The 23,120-nt window shown below is 41.8% G+C and overlaps 1 protein-coding gene across 1 annotated transcript in view; it reads right to left on the minus strand.

Moving 5' to 3' along the window:
* Positions 1-6,343: 6,343 nt before the first annotated feature.
* Positions 6,344-23,120, minus strand: part of mib2 (MIB E3 ubiquitin protein ligase 2) — a 135,646-nt gene continuing 118,869 nt past the window's right edge. Inside the window, 6 exon segments of the mRNA XM_061903694.1 lie at positions 6,344-8,278; positions 12,175-12,240; positions 13,636-13,656; positions 13,659-13,828; positions 13,914-14,013; positions 14,016-14,091. Of these exon segments, the coding sequence (XP_061759678.1) occupies positions 8,037-8,278; positions 12,175-12,240; positions 13,636-13,656; positions 13,659-13,828; positions 13,914-14,013; positions 14,016-14,091 (675 nt within the window). The 3' untranslated portion in view covers positions 6,344-8,036.

Consider the following 23,120-nt stretch of genomic DNA (forward strand, 5'->3'; position numbering starts at 1 on the left):
GGAAATCTTTGGAGGGAGCTGAAAGTCTGTTACTCAGCGACAGCCCAAAAACCTGACTGATCTAGAGAAGATCTGTGTGGAGGAGTGGGCCAAAATCCCTCCTGCAGTCTGTGCAAACCTGGTGAAGAAATACAGGAAACTTTGACCTCTTTAATTGCAAACAAAGGCTACTCTACCAAATATTAATGTTGGTGTTCAAATACTTATTTTTAGCTGTATCACACAAATAAATTGTTAAAAAAATCATAGCTTGTGATTTCTGGATTTTTCTTTATAGGTTATCTCTCATACAGTGGACATGCACCTACCGTGAAAATTTCAGACCCCTCCATGATTTCTAAGTGGGAGAGCTTGCAAAATAGCAGGGTGTTCAAACACTTATTTTCTTGACTGTACGTATATGTGTGTATTTATATTCACATACATACACTCTTATACATATATATATATATCTACATACGGCGTGGCGCAGTGGGGAGGGTGGCCGTGCGCAACATGAGCGTCCCTGGTTCAATTCCCACCTAGTACCAACCTCGTCACATCCGTCGTGTCCTGAGCAAGACACTTCACCCTTGCTCCTGATGGGTGCTGGTTGGCGCCTTGCATGGCAGCTCCCTCCATCAGTGTGTGAATGTGTGTGTGAATGGGTAAATGTGGAAGTAGTGTCAAAGCGCTTTGAGTACCTTGAAGGTAGAAAAGCGCTATACAAGTACAACCCATTTATTAATTTATTTTATTTATATAGAAATATACTTATATATACAGTATACACATATATACATACACATTTACGTATATATATATGTACTGTATACATACACATATACGTATATGTACTGTAGATAAATACACATACATAAATTGATATATACATATTTATGTATATATACACATATACATACACATATGTATATGTACATATATACACATACACACATACATATATATACATACATACTGTTTATATGTATGTATGTACATATACATATATATATATATATATATATATATATATATATATATATATATATATATATGCACATATGTATGTGTCTATGTTTGTGTATATATACAAACCCCATTTCTATATGAGTTGGGAAATTGTGTTAGATGTAAATATAAACGGAATACAATGATTTGCAAATCATTTTCAACCCATATTCAATTGAATATGCTACACAGACAACATATCTGATGTTCAAACTGATAAACTTTTTTTTTTGCAAATAATCATTAACTTTAGAATTTGATGCCAGCAACACGTGACAAAGATGTTGGAAAGGTGGCAATAAATACTGACAAAGTTGAGGAATGGTCATCAAACACTTATTTGGTACATCTCTCAGGTGTGCAGGCTAATTGGGAACAGGTGGGTTTCATGATTGGGTATAAAAACAGCTTCCCAAAAAATGCTCAGTCTTTCACAAGAAATGATGGAGCGAGGTACACCCCTTTGTCCACAACTGCGTGAGCAAATAGTCAAACAGTTTAAGAACAACGTTTCCCAAAGTGCAATTGCAAGAAATTTAGGGATTTCAACATCTACGGTCCATAATATCATCAAAAGGTTCAGAGAATCTGGAGAAATCACTCCACATAAGCGGCATGGTCGGAAACCAACATTGAATGACCTTGACCTTCAATCCCTCAGACGGCACTCTATCAAAAACCGACATCAATCTCTAAAGGATCTCAATACATGGGCTCAGGAACACTTCAGAAAACCACTGTCACTAAATACAAATTGTCGCTACATCTGCTAATGCAAGTTAAAGCTCAACTTTGCAAAGCGAAAGCCATTTATCAACAACATCCAGAAATGCCGCCGTCTTGTCTGTGCCCGAGATCATCTAAGATGGACTGATGCAAAGTGGAAATGTGTTCTGTGGTCTGACGAGTCCCCATTTCAAATTGTTTTTGGAAATATTCGACATCGTGTCATCCGGACCAAATGGGAAGCGAACCATCCAGACTGTTATTGACGCAAAGTTTAAAAGCCAGCATCTGTGATGGTATGGGGGTGCATTAGTGCCCAAGGCATGGGTAACTTACACATCTGTGAAGGCACTATTAATGCTGGAAGGTACATACAAGTTTTGGAACAACATATGCTGCCATCTAAGCGCCGTCTTTTTTCATGGACGCCCCTGCTTATTTCAGCAAGACAATGCCAAGCCACATTGAGTACGTGTTACGTGTTTCCTGGTCCGCCTGCAGTCCAGACTTGTCTCCCATTGAAAATGTGTGGTGCATTATGAAGCGTAAAATACGACAGTGGAGACCCCGGACTGTTGAACGACTGAAGCTCTACATAAAACAAGAATCCCACTTTCAATGCTTTAAAATTTAGTTTCCTCAGTTACCAAGCGTTTATTGAGTGTTGTTAAAAGAAAAGGTGATGTAACACGTGGTGAACATGCCCTTTCCCAACTACTTTGGCACGTGTTGCAGTCATGAAATTCTAAGTTAATAATTATTTGCAAAAAAAAATAAAGTTTATGAGTTTGAACATCAAATATCTTTTCTTTGTAGTGCATTCAATTGAATATGGGTTGAAAAGTATTTGTAAATCGTTGTATTACGTTCATATTTAAATCCAACACAATTTCCCAACTCATATGGAAACGGGGTTTTTATATGTATGTATAATACATGTAAAATATCCATCCATTTTCTACTGCTTATTCCCTTTGGGGTTGCGGGGGGCGCTGGTCCCTATTTCAGCTACAATTGGGTGGAGGGCGGTGTACACCCTGAACAAGTCGCCACCTCATTGCAGGGCCTATATATATATATATATATATATATATATATATATGTATGTATGAATATGTATGTATTTATATATATATATATATATATATATATATATATATATATATATACATGTATGTATGAATATGTATGTATATATATATATATATATATATATATATATATGTGTCTATGTAATCTATATGATCTATATATAATCTATTTTATCTCCCTGTCTAATCTCCCTCTTGTACTCACAATTCCCCCCTTTGTCTTCCTTTTTTTATCTTTCTATCCCCTCCTGCTCCGGCCCGGCTGCACAAAATAATAATATAAATCCATTTAATAAAGTCAAACATAAGGCAACAAGAGAAGTACACCCACACTTCTCTTTTGTAAAGTAAATCTGTACAGGAGATATGTGCATCTACAAACCCCGTTTCCATTTCAGTTGGGAAATTGTGTTAGATGTAAATATAAATAGAATACAATGATTTGCAAATCCTTTTCAACCCATATTCAGTTGAATATGCTACAAAGACAACATATTTGATGTTCAAACTGATAAACATGTTTTTGTTTGCAAATAATCATTAACTTTAGAATTTGATGCCAGCAACACATGACAAAGAAGTTGGGAAAGGTGGCAATAAATACTGATAAAGTTGAGGAATGCTCATCAAACACTTATTTGGAACATCCCACAGGTGAGCAGGCTAATTGGGAACAGTTGGGTGCCATGATTGGGTATAAAAGCAGCTTCCATGAAATACTATGTAATTCACAAACCAGGATGGGGCGAGGGTCAACACTTTCTGAGCAAATTGTTGAACAACTTGAGTACAACATTTCTCAACGAGCTTTTGCAAGGAATTTAGGGATTTTACCATTTACGGTCCGTAAAATCATCAAAAGGTTCAGAGAATCTGGTGAAATCACTGCACGTGAGCGATGATATTACAGACTTTTGATCCCTCAGGTGGCACTGCATCAAAAACCGACATCAGTGTGTAAAGGATATCACCACATGGTCTCAGGAACACTTCATAAAACCACTGTCAGTAACTACAGTTGGTCGCTACATCTGTAAGTGCAAGTTAAAACTCTACTATGCAAAGCAAAACCCATTTATCAACAATACCCAGAAACACCGCTGACTTCGCTGGGCCTGAGATAATCTAAGACGGACTGATGCAAAGTGGAAAAGTGTTCTTTTGTCTGATGAGTCCACATTTCAAATTATATTTGGAAACTGTGGACGTGGTGTCCTCCGGAACAAAGAGGAAAATAACCATCCGGATTGTTATAGGCGCAAAGTTCAAAAGCCAGCATCTGTGATGGTATGGGGGTTTATTAGGGCCCAAGGCATGGGTAACTTACACATCTGTGAAGGCACCATTAATGCTGAATGGTCCACACAGATTTTGGAGCAACATATGTTGCCATCCAAACAACGTTATCATGGACGCCCCTGTTTTTTTCAGCAAGACATTGCCAAGCTACGTGTTACAACAGCATGGCTTCGTAGTAAAAAAGTGCGGGTACTTTCCTGGCACGCCTGGAGTCCAGACCTGTCTCCCATCGTAAATGTGTGGCGCATTATGGAGCGTAAAATACAACAGCGGAGACCCCGGACTGTTGAACGACTGAAGCTCTACATAAAACAAGAATGGGAAAGAATTTCACTTTCAAAGCTTCAACAATTAGTTTCCTCAGTTCCCAAACGTTTATTGATTGTTGTTAAAAGAAAAGGTGATGTAACACAGTGGTGAACATGCCCTTTCCCAACTACTTTGGCACATATTGCAGCCATGAAATTCTAAGTTAATTATTATTTGCAAAAAAATATACAGTTTATGAGTTTGAACATCAAATATATTGTCTTTGTAGTTCATTCAATTGAATATGGATTGAAAAGGATTTGCAAATCATTGTATTCCGTTTATATTTACATATAACACAATTTCCCAACTCATATTGAAACGGGGTTTGTACTTATTTTCCACCATAATTTACAAATAATTAAAAACAAATTCCTACAATGTGAATTCCTGGATTTTTTATTTCACATTCTGTCTCTCACAGTTGAACTGTACCTATGATGAAAATTACAGACCTCTGTCATCATTTTAAATGGGAGAACTTGCACAATCGGTGGATGACTAAATACTTTTTTTCCCCACTGTACATGTACAGTATATATATACATACACACACATATATATGTATACATATGTGTGTGTATATATATATACACACATTTATATAAACACACATATTCATAAATATACTGTATATACACGTATAGATATACATATATACACACATGTATACATATTCATATATATATACACCAGAGTTCTTAACCTTGTTGGAGGTACCGAACCCCATTGGTTTCATATGCGCATTCATCGAACCCTTCTTTGTGAAAAAAAATAAAAATAATAATTGTAATTCAAGACAAAGTTATGTGTTTTTGGTAACACTTTAGTATGGAGAACATATTCTTAGTAACACAGACTTAATTTAGAACTTTTTAGACACTAGGGGAACATATTCTAAATAACAAAGCCTTAATTTAGAGTTAACTGGTTAGGGTTAGGGATATAATGAGGCCATGCCGAATAAGGCATTAATAAGTACTTAATGATGACTAGTTAAGGGCCAATATGTTACTAATTTGCATGTTAATAAGCCACTAATTAATGGTGAATATGTTCCCCATACTAAAGTTTTACCATGTTTTTTTTACTGGTGCACAAATGAACCGTGCATGAATATCACCTTGTTCAAAGAACAAAACCAACACAGTGCATAAATTCACAACAAATTACACACCTGCAGATCAGTGTGACTTCTGCTGTCGCCGTATCCGTAATACCCTAAAAGGGAGAAGTTTTTATTGATACGATGAGTCGGGTGTGTTTGGATCTCCGCCGAACCCCTGAGGCCGACTCACCAAACCCCTAGGGTTCGATCCCAGGTTAAGAACCACTGATATACACACACATATATATATATATATATATATATATATATATATATATATATATATATATATATATATATACATACATATACAGTAAATATACATTATACATATATATATATATATACACATACATATATATATATATACATACATATATATACTGTACATACATATATATATATGTACATAAATACATATATATATATACACACACATACATATATACACATATACATATATATACACGTATACGTATGTATACAGATATACATATATATGCACATATGTACACAAATATATATACACATTTAAATATACACACACACACATTATATATATATATAGTAATTATTGCTTAATCAAATTTGTTCCTGAATATTTCTATGATAATATTATTTGCCTCCTTGTAATCGTATGCATCTGTAAAGCACATTTAATTGCCTTGGGTACAAATTGTGGTCTTACAAATAAAGTTGCTTTGCCCTATTAATTATAAACTACGTGTAATGCCCGATAAACAACCACAATGTATCCCACTGGATACTCTCCGGTGCCCGAAACGATCGAAAACTGACAACTCCATCCCTCGATGCCATGTCCTTAGAAAAGTGTTCCATATTTATTGCAAAATACTTTTGTACAGAATAATAGTGAGCAAACATATAACAGAGGAGGAAGAGACAGTAAGGCCGACAGCTGAACTGTACAAACACAGAGTAACATTTGCTGCTCGAGTAGTAGGTTTATACATCACCATCACAGCTACCTCCTTCCACAATTGGGGGGGAAAAAAAACAAAACATAAATATGTTCACCACTTCCTTGCTCGTGCCCTCAACTGCAAAACCCGTTTACGGACAATCTGGATTTTGAATAATCCCACTCAGATCGATTCAAGTATAAATATGTGGGGGTTTAAAAAAAAAAAAAAAAAACACGTTTCAAACCGGCTGAGCTAACTTGAATAAAGTCAAAGGCAAAATGAACTGATTTTTCTTTAGCCGATTAAAAAGAAATATATTCTTTTAAACTCTCTCTGATCCAAATTTTCCTGCCTGAAATTGTGCAATCCCTTACTTTGTAGCACAAAATACGACTTCTTTCTTTTAAATCTGGATGGACATCGCAGTTTCACCAACCTTGTGCGATTTGGCACTGATGTAAAAGTACTTTGTTCCAAGTAAACACACCGCAAGTGTACTTCCCCTCCCTTAAAACTTTCCTTTACCTTTAAAAAAAAAAAAAAGGCAGAGTGAGACGGCGTCATCATCATCCCTACCCCCGACATTCAAAATGTACCAGTTCCCAAAAATGCGGGATACAACAGAGCCAAATAAACATGACAAAAAATTTTTTTTTGTTTTTTTAAATCATAAGCGGAAGCCCTTCAAGAAAACAACATAAGAAATATGAAGTATACAATCCTTTCTTGTGAAATGACACCAGCTGGAAAGTAACACACACACCACCTCTGCTTACGCTACAATACCTCTGTTGGATAAATTAAAAAAACACAATTACCTTGTTGCTAGGCGGAACAGTGGATGCTCGCTGTTGAGCAGTAAATACACAGTGTGGACAGGTGCTTTTTTGTTGTTGTTCTTGTATCCTTTTCTCTGTTGTGGAAGCAAACATTCATGGATTCACTAATGACACCTTTCAGGGACGGGGGTCGTTCTGAGTGGGACGGGGAACCGCTTTATGGATATAATCACAAACAAGTGCTTTTTGCAAAGACCCTGAGTAAGAGGACAATAGGCTTGGGGTGTATTTCAGTAGAAGCTTTGTTTTCTTTTTCGTCTCCCCCTGCCAAGCAACTGAAAAAGGACATCACAAAATTACACCATCTTTCACGCATAAATAAACTCTGTAACACAAAGAAATCAAACTGCCGACGATGACAAAATGACTCATGATAGCTTTACAATATGCATATAGTCATGCATATACTGTATAGTGTGTACTTTCCCCCTTGTATACAAGCGGCGAGTGGTGGGGGGACTATATATTGTACTTACAGCACCCTCTGCGGAGACTAATACTGATTATTACGATATCCAAACGGGGTAAATTCACAGGACGGGCTGTGGGGGGCTCGTTCTGTGCAGCCGTGTAAACAGAAGAAGCCCGGCCAGCCAGAAGAGAGGAGGATGGGTAACAGACACCCACGTGAAAGCAGCAACAAGTCGTGATGGAGAGAGTCAAAGAATAAGGATCATAACTGGGTCGTTTCACCTCCCCTTACTTGCTCTTTGGACTTCACTCCCCGTCCCCCCTGACGGGGCTGGCATCAGACAAACAACTGGATCCGTTCGCGGATGGTCTGCCGGCAGATGGGGCAGGTCTTGAGGGCGGCGCTGCAGTCGATGCAGGAGGCGTGTCCGCACTGGAAGACCAGCTTGATGTGGTTGTCGATGCAGATGGGGCAGGTGATGCGCTCCTCCATCTGCCGGTAGCGAGACTGGAGCTGCTCCAGCAGGTTGTGCTGCTCCGAGTTCTCCGTGCCAGGGCTGCAGTCTACCTCGGTCTGGTCTGGAGGACCAAGCGTTAGGATAGCTTAGCAAATAAGGACCGACATTGGATTGGTTTGAGCATCTTTAGTATAGTAATTGTCTTGAAAGTAAAATCTTACTGTAAGAAATATGTCATTCTCACACAATATTTATAAGTGTTCTTTCTGGATCCATAGTCATGTTTGAAGCAGCTAATATTTTTGAATTTTTCTCTTAGTTTTAGACCTGTTCTTGGTGATGCTATTGTCGCGTTTTAAGGGCTGGTCTCCTAAAGGTTTAGTAAAACTTGGCCAAATACTATTCTGTCTCAGTGGTCCTTCTTACTCAACATATACAGTAGTGGTTAAACGTTTACATACACTTGTAAAGAACATAATGTCATGGCTGTCTTGAGTTTCCAATAATTTCTACAACTCTTATTTTTTCCTGATAGAGTGATTGGAGCACATACTTGTTGGTCACAAAAACATTCATGAAGTTTGGTTCTTTTACAAATTTATCATGGGTCTACTGAAAATGTGACCAAATCTGCTGGGTCAATAGTATACATACATCAAATATAATATTTGGTTACATGTCCCTTGGAAAGTTTTACTGCAATAAGGCGCTTTTGGTAGTCATCCACAAGCTTCAGCTTGAATTTTTGACCACTCTTTACAAAATTGGTGCAGATCAGCTAAATTTGTTGGTTAATTGTAGCCTGATTTAGCCATTCTTTGACCACTTTTGACATGTGTTTGGGGTCTGGCTGATGATTTTAGGTTGTCCTGAAGACTTTGGAGGTAATCCTCCTTTTTCATTGTCCCATTTACTCTCTGTAAAGCACTGGTTCCATTGGCAGCAAAACAGGCCCACAGCATAATACTACCACCACCATGCTTGTTGACGGTGGGAATGCTGTTTCTGGGATCAAAGGCCTCACATTTTCTCCTCCAAACATAATGCTGGGTATTGCTGACATCACATGGACAAAGATAAGACCTTCTGGAGAAAGATCTGTGGTCAGATGAAACAAAAATTAAACTGTTTGGCCCCTATACCCAGCAATATGTTTGGAGGAGAAAAGGAGAGGCCTTTAATCCCAGGAACACCATTCCTACCGTCTCTGGGCCTGTTTTGCTGCCAATGGAACTGGTGCTTTAAATGTGACAATGAAAAAGGATGATTACCTCCAAATTCTTCAGGACAACCTGAACTCATTAGCCCGGAGGTTGGGTCTTGGGCGCAGTTGGGTGTTCCAACAGGACAACGACCCCAAACACACGTAAAAAGTGGTCAAGGTATGGCTTAATCCGGCTAGAATTAAGGTTTTAGAATGGTCTTCCCAAAGTCCTGACTTTAAACGTGTGGACAATGCTGAAGAAACAACTCCATGTCAGAAAACCAACACATTTAGCTGAACTGCACAAATTTTAGTGGTCAAAAACTCTGCCAGAAGCTTGTGGATGGCTACCAAAAGCGCCTTATTGCAGCGAAACTTGCCAAAGGACATGTAAGCAAATATTAACATTGCTGTATGTATACTTTTGACCCAGCAGATTTGGTCACATTTTCAGTAGACCCATAATAAATTCATAAAAGAACCAAAACTTCATGAATGATTTTTTGTAACCAACAAGTATGTGCTCCAATCACTCTATCACAAAAAATAAGAGTTGATATTTATTGAATAAAAATAAAAAAAAGAAATCAATTTGAGCAATCAACCAAACTGGAGCATAACAAGACTAACGCCAGCCAAGAATGTAAAATGATATATTGAACCTGTGATTATAAATACATATACTATGAATATCGCAGACTCCAGCGTTAACGATAAATACTGAAACACAATATATTATTTGACTTATAAATGATAATAGAATCATTTCAAAATAGGTTAAAAAGGCTCCAAATTTGGCTACTGACATTTGTGATAACATATCACATACTTTCTGGACGTATTATTGTTTCAAAACTACTATTAATTTAATGTTAACATTTGGTTACTTTCTGTTGTAACATGTTTCTATCTGCACTTCTCAAATAATATTAAACAGTTATTCTTCTGTTGTTTGGATACTTTACATTTATTTTGGGCTATACTAGAAATTTGGGAATCCATCCAATACAAAGTATTATTGATATCTATAGCCACGAGTACATGGACAACATTTATTTAATCTAATCATCATTCTGATTACAATGTTACTCTGTACATGGACCCTGAAAAATGTGATCGATTATGATGTTAATTTTTATGCATCACACCTTAAATTGGAATACTTTGATTTGACATGCACATAACCTAACATAAATGGAAAGGTGTGTTATTATTTGTACTATGGTGCCATCTTTTGGTTGAGTTCTCTCACTGCAGGTGTTGACTAAGCAGTGACTTCCACTGTAAACACATGTGGCCTTGTGCATTTCTGCTTCGTCCGACGTCATCACGGTATTTATTTATATATATTTTTTTCCTTCTGTTCACTACTTTTGTTTTACCTTTATTTTTGAAATGGAGCGATTCTGTGCCTTTTATGTTGTGATCGTGTACGTTTCGAAGTATGTTCAAACATTGTGTGTATGTGTTTGAGGCTAGCAGTTAGTAGCACTTGGAGTAGGTAAAAGTTTGTGAAGAAAGCAGCTTGTAAAAACGTCAACTGGATCCCTTCTTTTATTGTTACAGTACATCAACACGACACTCCAGACCATACTTTTGTTTTTGCTAGTCTCGTTTTAAAGCAAGAAACTCAACGCTCCATCTGTGCATTTTGAATGGGGGGGCAGAATGCAGCAAGACAGTGGTTTTAATCTGAGACTGATACATTTAGTCTCCGCTCCACCACCAAAGTATGGCTGACATCAGGGACATTCGAGGAAAGGATTATTTCAACTCGAATTTTGGAAGATGTTTTCATGCGCTGCAATCCGAATTACTTTGGGTATAAACCACCCGTCTCAATCGGAACAAAATTTTTGATCTGAGTGTGTGTGATAGGGTCACAAACTTCCGAATAGCGTGTTTACTTGAAGAATTTTTATTCCGGTTAATATTTTAATCTGATTAAATGCATCAGTGTACGCATAGCTAGAATTGGCCATACCAATACTGATACTACTATTTTCAATCTCAATAAATGATTTCATTTTTAATCAAACTCAGGATTACATGGTAACACTATCAATCAAATATTTAAATTGATTCCTACTATTAGCTTTGATTCAGTAAAAAAATATTTTTTTTTACCCTTAAAATCCTCCTGTGTCCAGGAATTTATTTCCTGAATTTGTAAACATTATAAAAAAATGACAAAGGATTGTTTGACAACAGAAAAAAATTACCTACTAACCACTGCAGTGTCCAACTGATACCTGACCTGATGCTATACATCACTTTTTATTGTTACTGTCAATATCTGAACCGATCTGCCCATCTTTGTTTACATTCAAGAACTCTAACTTGCATTTTGTGGTTTGCATATCCTCCTACAGTGTGTAGAGTAGTATGTTTAGTTAGCTATCCATCATCCTGCAGGGATGATACTCGCAAGAAACAGTTTATTTGTTGCCATGGAGGTGAACATTGCTGAATTAGAAGCAGCTTTGCACTTAGAAAGGACATTAGCTGCTAGCAGAAATGCCACATTGCAATGAGGACACCTTTTGTTCGCTTGTCACGGTCAAATTTGCAGAACACATTGGCCAAATTGATATAATTTATATTGTATATCGTCTTTATTACCCAATATTAGCAGCTACTTTATGACAACTAAATATTAGACAACCCACACTTTCACAGCATGATAAGAAATATTAACATTTGCAGAGAAAAACTATAACTTTGATATGAAATCATATGTTGTATGCGTAGGAGTACAAATACTTCACAACACAAATCGAAACAGAGAATATAATGAGGAGGTTTGTTCCTACCTTGTCGAATTTTCTTGGTGATTGTTACTTGGCATTTAATGCATTTCTTCATTCGATGGGCACACTCTGTCAAAGTAAGGAGAAGGTGACGTCACAATAAAATACACAATGTTTAACTTTGAAAGACTAGTATTTAGGTTTTATAGCAACTAGAGATGTCCGATGATATCGGACTGCTGATATTATCGACCGATAAATGCTTTTTATTGTAATATCGGAAATTATCAGTATCGGTTTTAAAAATTAAATGTATGACTTTTTAAAACGCCGCTATGTACACGGCCGTAGGTAGAGGTACAGGGCGGCAATAAACCCTAAAGGCATTTCCTTTTGCGTGCCGGCCCAGTCACATATTATCTACGTTTATTCACATTCACAAGTCAATACAACGCGTACGTGTTCAAAAGCCATGCAGGTCACACAGAGGGTGGCCGTATAAACAACTTTAACACTGTTACAAATACTGTATGCGCTACACTGTGAACCCACACCAAACAAGAATAAATGATAAATGGGTTGTACTTGTATAGCGCTTTTCTACTTTCAAGGTACTCAAAGCGCTTTGACACTACTTCCACATTTACCCATTCACACACACTTTCACACACTGATGGAGGGAGCTGCCATGCAAGGCGCTAACCAGCACCCATCAGGAGCAAGAGTGAAGTGTCTTGCTCAGGACACAGCTGACGTGACAAGGTTGGTACTAGGTGGGAATTGAACCACGGACCCTCGGGTTGCGCACGGCCACTCTACCACTGCGTCACGCCGTCCCTAAGAATGACAAAACACATTTCGGGAGAACATCCGCACCGTAACACAACATAACAAATACCCATAATCCCTTGCAGCACTAACTCTTCCGGGACGCTACAATATACACCCCCCTCCCCCGCTACACTCACCTCAACCCCCCCCCCCCCCCCCCCCCCCCCCCAACCTCACCTACCTCAAAGTCCTCATAGTCTTTCTCAGGGAGAGCATGTCCCAAATTCCAAGCTGCTCTTTTGAGGCACGTTAAAAAATAATAATGCACTTTGTGACTTCAATAATAAATATGGCAGTGACATGTTGGCCTTTTTTTACATAACTTGAGTTGATTTATTTTTGAAAAACTTGTTACATTGTTTAATGCATCCAGCGGGGCATCACAACAAAATTAGGCATACAAATGGGTTAATTCCACGACTGTATATATCGGTATCGGTAATTAAGAGTTGGACAATATCGGAATATCGGATATCGGTAAAAAAGTCATTATCGGACATCTCTAATAACAACCATAGGTTATCATTAATAACTAACGAGAGGAATAATGGAATTGACTGTGCATGTGCTCACATGAAAAAAAGAGAAAGAAATGTAGGTCAATGCATGTTTGAGCATGATAAGACTAGTTGTAATGCCTTTGCTCTTTTAATCACATGGGAATGATCTGGGGCTGCAGAAGAGTGCACTCACCTTCACAGGCCACACTGTGCTGCAAGGGCAGAAGAGCACCAGCAGAGCCAGCTCTGAACAGATGAGGCATTCACTGGGCCCCGGAGGAGTGGGAAAAACCAAATTGGTCATGGTGTTGGGGGTTGTGTGAACGCGCCGCAGGTTAGCTGTGCTCGGGCCCTGGCCGCTTGTAATAGCCTGCAGATGCTGCAACCTGATAGGCGACACAAAGCTACTATTGACGCCAACAATTTCAAAGCGAGAGTCCTGATTGTGAGTTTTATTTCCGGACAAAGCACCTGTGCTTCTCCGAGAAGCTCTTGATGAGCTGCAGCATGGTGCTGTCTGCTACCAGGTCCAGGGGGCTCTTGCCCTTGTGGTTGGCATAGCTGACGTCAGCCCTTCTTGCGCTAGGTAGCAAGCGATGGCCGCTCCAACGCTGAGCTCGGTAGTCCCCAGCAGACCAGAAGCATTGAGCTGCAAGAGCATGACGGCGAGAGGAAAAGGAAAATCTCAAAAGTCCTTCACGTTAATATATGCTTTTATTTGAGTGTCATTCATGCATGTGGAAGCACAGTAGTCAGAGGATCCCCTCTAATACAATAAGCCATTAAAAAAAAAAAGTGCCTGTGTGGTTATTGGCAGGTACCCAGGATATTAAGTGGCGCTGCAGTGTTTGCAGTCTTGTGGGCTGGAAAGGACGTTCTTTATTGTTACAGTGACATCCACACCCACTGATGTGGAAGTAAGTTTTTGAAAATATACAAGCCTACAAAACATACCTTGGGAGCCAGTTATGGGGGTGTCCTTTTTGTCTCTCACATGACCATAAACAACATTTGTGGCGCCCTCTATGGGTTAAGCTCAAAATGTGAAGTGAATTTTGAAGTGAATTATATTTACCGTATTTCCTTGAATTGCCGCCAGGGCGCTAATTAATTTAAAAACCTCTTCCCTCTCCTGCGCTTACCAAAGGCATGCGGTAAAAATTTGAGTGTGATGTAAGCTTGGACCTTAAATCCTATTGAATAGCTCTTAATCTTCTTCCCTTTATGCGATTTCAAATTACAGGTATTGAAATCAGCCTCCTCCATTTTGAAAATGATGACAGGGGAAGTGTCACTCCTGACATCACAAGTTTGACCAGGCGGTAATACTAAGCATGCGCTAATTATTTTGGGAAGCGAGTTTGACCCGGCAGTAATTCAAGGCAGGCGCATTCTATATGCCCTGCTGCAATTCAAGGAAATACGGTTTATAGCGTTTTTCTCAAGTGACTCAAAGTGCTTTTACATTGTGGAACCCAATATCTAAGTTACATTTTTAAACCAGTGTGGGTGGTACTGGGAGCGGGTGGGTAAAGTGTCTTGCCAAAGGACACAAGGGCAGTGACTAGGATGGCGGAAGCGGGGAACGAACCTGCCATGCTGAAGTTGCTGGCACGGCCGCTCTACCAACCGAGATATACCGCCCGCTTTGGAATGCTTAAGAACAGTGGTTCTCAACCTTTTTTCAGTGATGTACCCCCTGTGAATATGTTTTTAATTCAAGTACCCCCTAATCAGAGCAAAACATTTTTGGTTGAAAAAAAGAGATAAAGAAATAAAATACAGCACTATGTCATCAGTTTCTGATTTATTAAATTGTATAGCAGTGCAAAATATTGCTTATTTGTAGTGGTCTTTCTTGAACTATTTGGAAAAAAAAGATATAAAAATAACTAAAAACTTGTTGAAAAATAAACAAGTGATTCAATTATAAATAAAGATTTCTACACATAGACGTAATCATCAACTTAAAGTGCCCTCTTTGGTGATTGTAATAGAAATCCATCTGGATTCTTAATTCTAAACATTTCTACACAAAAAAAGAAATCTTTAACATCAATATTTATGGAACATGTCCACAAAAAAATCGAGCTGTCAACCCTGAATATTGCATTGTTGCATTTCTTTTCACAGTTTATGAACTTACATTCATATTTTGTTGAAGTATTATTCAATAACTATAATTATAAATGATTTTTGAATTGTTGCTATTTTTAGAATATTAAAAAAAAAAATCTCATGTAACCCCTTGGCATACCTTCAAGTACCCCCAGGGGTACACGTACCACCATTTGAGAACCACTGCTTTAGAAGACATGCAAGCGCGCATGCAATACAGCTATGCTGAAAGTTGTATTTACAACCATTATTCGGTTGCCTCGAGTGCCTTTAATACTATCCAGCCCCGCCTTCTCCAGGACAAGCTGGACAGAATGTGAGTGGACCCCTGCCTGGTTGCCTGGATTTCCAACTACCTCACCAATAGGCTACAGTACGTCAGACTGAAGGACATCACGTCTGACACTGTGATCAGGAGCACCGGAGCACCGCAGGGAACGGTGCTGGCCCCTCTTCTCTTCCCCCTGTACACCGCTGACTTCTGCTACAACTCAGAGCTGTGTCATATCCAGAAGTACGCGGATGACACAGCCATCGTCTGGTGCATCAGGGACGGCAGAGAGGAGGAGTTTTCGGAGCCTGGTTCTGTGTTCTGTACTACATCGTAGTGTGCTGGGAGGGCAGTACATCTAAGAAGGACAGCTACAGACTGGAGGAACTGATCAGGCGCGCCAGTTCTACGATCGAAATAAAACTGGACTCACTGGTGACGGTGGCAGAGAAGAGGACTGTGGACAAACTAGTGAGCATCCTGGATGATGCCAGTCACCCTCTGCATAGCGTTATCAGTAGCCAGAGGAGCCTGTTCAGTGCTAGACTACTTCATCCCAAGTGCAGGACTAATAGACTAAAAAACTCCTTTGTCCCACACGCCATTAGACTGTACAACTCCTCTCTGGGGATCGAGGGGGGCGGGGGGTACTGGGATGACAGGGGATGCAAAACAATAATGGTCACTACTGCCTTGTTTCTCTTGTTATATTCTTATTTTACTGTTATATTTGTATTCTCATTGTTGCTTTATATTATTATTGTAATATTTTTCTATTTTGTTTCCATTTATACCCCCATTATTTACTTTTTAAATTCAATCTCAATTCTGTACACTGCTGCTGGAATGTTAATTTTCCTGAGGGAACTCTCCTGTAGGAATCAATAAAGTACTATCCATCTAAAGTTAAAGTTAAAGTACCAATGATTGTCACACACGTACTAGATGTGGCGAAATTATTCTCTGCATTTGACCCATCACCCTTGATCACCCCCTGGGAGGTGAGGGGAGCAGTGGGCAGCAGCGGTGCCGCGCCCGGGAATCATTTATGGTGATTTAACCCCCAATTCCAACCCTTAATGCTGAGTGCCAAGCAGGGAGGTAATGGGTCCCATTTTTATAGTCTTTGGTATGACTCGGCCAGGATTTGAACTCACAACCTATTGATCTCAAGGCGGACACTCTAACCACTAGGCCACTAACTAACTAACTATCTATCTATCTATCTATCTATCTATCTATCTATCTATCTATCTATCTATCTATCTATCTATCTATCTATCTATCTATCCATCCATCCATCCATCCATCCATCCATCTATCCATCCATCCATCCATCCATCCATCCATCCATCCTCACTATTTTATGTTTGAATTGTATTATTTATATTTTGAGTTTGTATTTTGGACATGCATATAAGGTTACACGGGTTCATAACTCAAAAACATACAACGCAACATGTCTGAAAAGAAGTAGGAAAACACAGAGCTTATATAATCATACTCCACCAGCGTTGTTTGCTGTACGTTTGCTGTTTATTGTTTCCTAGTGTCTGCCTCAAAAACATGTTTATATCTACTGTAAAATTATATTTTAAACTTGTTGTGTTGCAATAAAATATGCAAACTACCTTGGTTTTTATCTAAAGTCCCGTGTATTTTGAAGTAAAATTTGCCGCCAGTCAGAGTCTCCTCACTGATGTTTGCACTTACCATCCTACACTACATTTATGGTAGCCATTCATGTTAAAGATAAAGGACTATATGTGCGCTCAAAATAAATTATGTGATTAATTTGCGTTTATGCATGATGATTGCAATATATTTTTGTAAATAATCACATGCAATTGCTTGTCAAATTTGACAGCCCTAACTTTATTTTTTATTCATTTTTTTCTCATGCCATGTCTTGTTATTGTCAGTAGTGCTGTGTGTGTATACATGCGAGCATGTTTTATTTTGTATTTTTTAAACAGGTTTTAAGCACTAGGTTTTGCAACTTACCTGTACATTAAAATGGCTAAATAAAGTACACGTGAGGTTTGATTGATTTATTGAATTAGTTGCTAGGTCCCCCACATTTTGTTTTAAGTTTTCCAACTTATCTAGCTCATATTTTACAGACAAGTGCTTGACAGTCCCCTGAAGGTTTTGTACACCATTTATGAAGATACAGGTGATGGAATTCCTGCTGGGCATTGCTGCCTGACGCACCTCCTCCAGTGCCTTTGACAGGTGTGCTGTGACACCCCACTGAACACCTCTGTGGGCATAAATGGGTCATCAGCTGGGGACCACCATTCATTAACATTTCGCTCCTTTAACCCCAGAACGTCTCATGGTGGCGGAGCGATGGCAGGGATGTCTCTCTGCCACCCCCTGCTGATGCCCTAGGTGTTTGCACCCCAACGTTTATTGTTCCTCCTTAGCCACAGCCAGAAGCTGCCTTTGTCCGCCTCCTCCGCCAGCTCTTTCATGGCTTTCCGATGCCCCGCTCCTGTGCATCCAATGTCTCGGAGAAGGCGGGCACTTGAGGAACCAACGAAGCCCCTACACCCCACTTCCACAGGGCAGATGATGGCTTTCCAGCCAGCCTCCCTGCACTCTGCTGCCAGGTCAGAGTACTTGGCTCGTTTCCGCTCATAAGCAGCCTCCACTCCTCCCTCCCATGGGACAGCGAGCTCGACCAGAAGAACCGTCTTGCAAGCTTCTGACCAGAAGACCAGGTCTGGCCGTAGCGATGTTTCGACGATCTCCCTGGGGTACTGGAGCTGCTTCCCCAGGTCAACCCTCATGCTCCATTCATTTCCTGGTGAGAGAAGTCTCGCTGTAGATCTTTGGTGGGGGGGGGGTTTGGCACCCTCTCCAGCCCTTGCGAACTGGATCCGATGTTTGGCTGGAACGGAAGGTCTGCTATTCGCCTCCTTTCTGCAGTTCTCTAACACCTCTGCCAGCTTCCTCAAGACTTGGTCGTGTCGCCATCTATAGCGGCCTTGCGATAACGCTGTCATGCAGCCTGACAGGATGTGCTGGAGGTTTGCATTGATGGTGTTGCAGAGGGGACAGGTCTCCTCGGCACCAAACCATTGGTGGAGGTTTCGGGGACAAGGCAAGGTGTCGTACGTTGCTCTGATCAGGAAGCTGAGCCTGGCTTGGGGGATCTTCCACAGGTCAGACCAGGACATCGACCTGTCTGTGAGACCTTCCCAAGATATCCAATGACCTTGCTGGCCCTGGGACACTGCTTTGATGTTTAGGCGTTCCTGCTCAGTTCTTGCCACTTCTGCCACCACCATGGCGCTCCGGTCTTTTTTGGAAGCTTTTGACCAGAACAAGGGAGCCTTGCCACTACCAAGGCCTGCTCTGCCTTCCTGAACTCTGCCGACCACTTCACGGTGCTTCAGCCTGCAGATTGCCGTGTCGACCTCTTCTTGGGCTTTCCACTTTCTCCCTGTTCTTATCTGGGTGCCCGCTGCTCTCACCAGCTGGTCAGTGGATTCCCTCAGCTCCAGCACCAGCCGAGCCTTTTCTTGCTTGTATCCCAGGCTGATGGATCGCAGTGGTAGTTGAAGCGAGTTCCTACCAAAGAGGCCTACGTCTGAGAGGCACCTTGGTAGTCCCAGCCACTTTCTGATGAACAAGTTTGCCAGTCCATTTATCTTGCTTACCACTGAGGAGGGGATTTCGCTCATCTTCAGTGGCCACATCACCCTAGGGTACAGAATGAACTGGTAACACCATACCTTGTACTTCCCAGGGAGTTGGCTTTGGTTGATCTTGGCCAGGCCATCTGCAAGCTGCTTCCTCACCGTCTCCCCCATCTGCCTGTCAGAGAGCTCTGCTGTGTAGGTGCGACCCAGGCTACGAAGAGGTTGATCTGCCAGCAATGGGATGTTCTAACCGCCTGCGACAAAGATGGTGTTGTCACTTCTGACTCCTTTCCTGATCGACAGACTACGTGATTTGGATGGTTTGATCTTCATCCTCGCCCAGCCCACAAGCTCGTCGATCCTCTTCAGCAGTCTTGTTGTACATGCTGCTGTCTGAAGTATGGTGGTGATATCATCCATGTAGCCTCTCACTGCTGGTAGCCTCTTTCCGGAAGGCAGTTTCACTCCTCCGACCATCTTCCTAGCCCCTATGAGGATTATCTCGAAGGCTGCAACGAACAGGATGGGCGAGATTGAACATCCCATGGCGATGCCTACTTCCAGCTGTTGCCAGCCTGTTGTGAAGTCCTGATGAGTGCAGCACAACTGGACGTCTCCAAAGTACTTGGCCACCAGGGCTCTGATGGAGACTGGTACATGGAAGAAGTCCAGGGCAAACTCGATGAGTTGGTGGGGGACAGACCCGTATGCGTTGGCAAGGTCCAACCACACGACATGCAGGTCACCTCTCTCTCTCTCTTCGCCCTTTGGATCTGCTCCCATATTACTGCAGAGTGTTCCGCACAGCCTGGGGAGCCTGGCGCGCCTGCCTTCTGGCAGCTGGTGTCAATGTACCCGTTGCTTGTGAGGTAGCTGGTCAACCTCTTGGCCAGGATGGAGAAGAAAATCTTTCCCTTGACATTTAGGAGGGAGATGCTCCTGAACTGGCTGATCGTACTGGAGTTCTGCTCCTTTGGGATGAAAACCGTAACTGCTCTTTGCCATTCTGAAGGGATGACTTGTTTTTTCCAGGCCACTCTCAGCAGGTTCCAGAGATGTTTCAGGACCCCTGGGCAGTACTTATACAGCTTGTATGGTATTCCATTGGGGCCTAGGGCTGAGGCAGCTCTTGCTTTCCGGACAACCTCTGCCACCTCGCTGAGTTTGGGGAGGACAGCATTAAAGAGGAAGGCTGGGGGAGCTGGGCGAGGAACATAACCTGGGGATCCCAGCGGAGTTGAAGTTACTGGGTCACTGTACTGTTCCTTGATGTAATTTTCCAGCTCAGGTTTGGTAATAACCAGCTTTCCGCTTCTCTTGTCCTCTAACAGCTGTCTGGCATGCTTGAAGGGATTTTTGAAGAAGTTGCTCCTCTCTTTTTCCTTCCGCCTTCTGCGTTTGCGAATGCGCTCAGCCCTCCGTAGGCCGGCAAGATCTTTCCTCACCTCATCCCACAGTGGCTTCAGGCCCTCCTTTTCCTCCTTGCTTGCCTTCCTCCACTGTTTCCGGAGTTGACGCCGCCTCTTCACCAACTGCTCGATTTCTCTCTCTCTCCTTCCTTTCTGCCTTAGGCCAGGTTTCCGCTTTTCAGCAGCTACTCCAAATCTGCCTCTGCATTCGTCGTACAGGATGTCTCCAATGCGGTTCAGCTTGGTTTCTACCTGGCCACGCAATGAGTGCTCCAGGATTGAGGTCCTTGTCCAGCTTCTGCCAGACCGCAACTTCGTTTGCTTTAGGCCATTTGACCAGCTGCCTCCTTCCAGGTTCTTTCCTCTCTGTTCTCTGGCTTTGCTCCTGGTTGTAGGGGTTGCTTTGTGTTCTGTGTGCGTCTTCGTCAGTGCCACTCTCAGAGGCATTGGTGTCCACCAAGGGCCCTCCTGTGTCCTCCACCTGCCTTTCCTCAGCAACGGTGGATCCCTCAGCACTGTGGTTTGCCACCTGGCTTTGGGTTCCTCTTGTCTGACCTGCGGTTGCAGTGCAATGTTGCTGATGACCTCCCTCTCTTTCCTTCCCTGATGGATACGCAAACCTCTGAAGGTGGTCACCTTCTCCCACCCACACCTGCATCTTCTCATGATCCTATACTCTTTGTCGGTGTCCGTTCCAGTCGTTACCAAGAAATCCGTCTGATTTGGCCCTTCTTCCACCCCGCCTCTCGGAGGGCCATTGGGTTGTTTTTCCTTATTTGTCTTCGTAGTAAGTTTAGGGTGTCCCTTTTACAGGACTAGTGGGTGAGGTAACTAACCTTCCACTCCCGGTGCAGACTTTCCTGCAGTCATCCAGTCTTTCCTGGTTGTCTTCCAGACTTCCCTGGATGCCAACTGCCCTTGCACAGTAGTCACTGGATGCTTCCAGATTGAAATATGAAGATACAGGTGATGGAATTCCTACTGGGCATTGCTGCCTGACGCACCTCCTCCAGTGCCTTTGACAGGTGTGCTATGACACCCCACTGAACACCTCTGTGGGCATAAATGGGTCATCAGCTGGGGACCACCATTCATTAACGTTTCGCTCCTTTAACCCCAGAACGTCTCATGGTGGCGGAGCGATGGCAGGGATGTCTCTCTGCCACCCCCTGCTGATGCCCTAGGTGTTTGCACCCCAACGTTTATTGTTCCTCCTTAGCCACAGCCAGAAGCTGCCTTTGTCCGCCTCCTCCGCCAGCTCTTTCATGGCTTTCCGATGCCCCGCTCCTGTGCATCCAATGTCTCGGAGAAGGCGGGCAGTTGAGGAACCAATGAAGCCCCTACACCCCACTTCCACAGGGCAGATGATGGCTTTCCAGCCAGACCTCCCTGCACTCTGCTGCCAGGTCAGAGTACTTGGCTCGCTTCCGCTCATAAGCAGCCTCCAATCCTCCCTCCCATGGGAAAGTGAGCTCGACCAGAAGAACCGTCTTGCAAGCCTCTGGCCAGAAGACCAGGTCTGGCCGTAGCGATGTTTCGACGATCTCCCTGGGGAACTGGAGCTGCTTCCCCAGGTCAACCCCATGAGCCACTCATTTCCTGGTGAGAGAAGTCTCGCTGGAGATCTCTGGTTGGGGGGGTTTGGCACCCTCTCCAGCCCTTGCGAACTGGATCTGATGTTTGGCTGGAACGGAAGGTCTGCTATTCGCCTCCTTTCTGTAGGTCTCTGACACCTCTGCCAGCTTCCTCAAGACTTGGTCGTGTCGCCATTTATAGCGGCCTTGCGATAACGCTGTCATGCAGCCTGACAGGATGTGCTGGAGGTTTGCATTGATGGTGTTGCAGAGGGGACAGGTCTCCTTGGCACCAAACCATTGGTGGAGGTTTCGGGGACAAGGCAAGGTGTCGTACGTTGCTCAGTGGGTGTTTCCTCGAGCGTATAGAGCAGGGGTTGGGAACCTTTTTGGCGGAGGGAGCCATACAAGTCAAATATTTTTAAAAGTATTTTCGTGAGAGCCATATCATTTATTTATTTTTTAACACTGAATACAACTAAATCTTTTTTAAGAAAGACCAACATTTTTAGAGTATAACAGGTCTCTTATTCTTTTTAATAACATTGTTATTCTGAGGCTAACCAAAAATAAATAAAATACTACTTACCATTAATGCGACTTCTTGAACAGGTGCGGTAGAAACCGGATGGATGGATGAAAATGCATGAGAATGT

The sequence above is a fragment of the Nerophis ophidion genome, linkage group LG06, assembly GCF_033978795.1.
Source record: "Nerophis ophidion isolate RoL-2023_Sa linkage group LG06, RoL_Noph_v1.0, whole genome shotgun sequence".
NCBI classification, from domain to species: domain Eukaryota; kingdom Metazoa; phylum Chordata; class Actinopteri; order Syngnathiformes; family Syngnathidae; genus Nerophis; species Nerophis ophidion.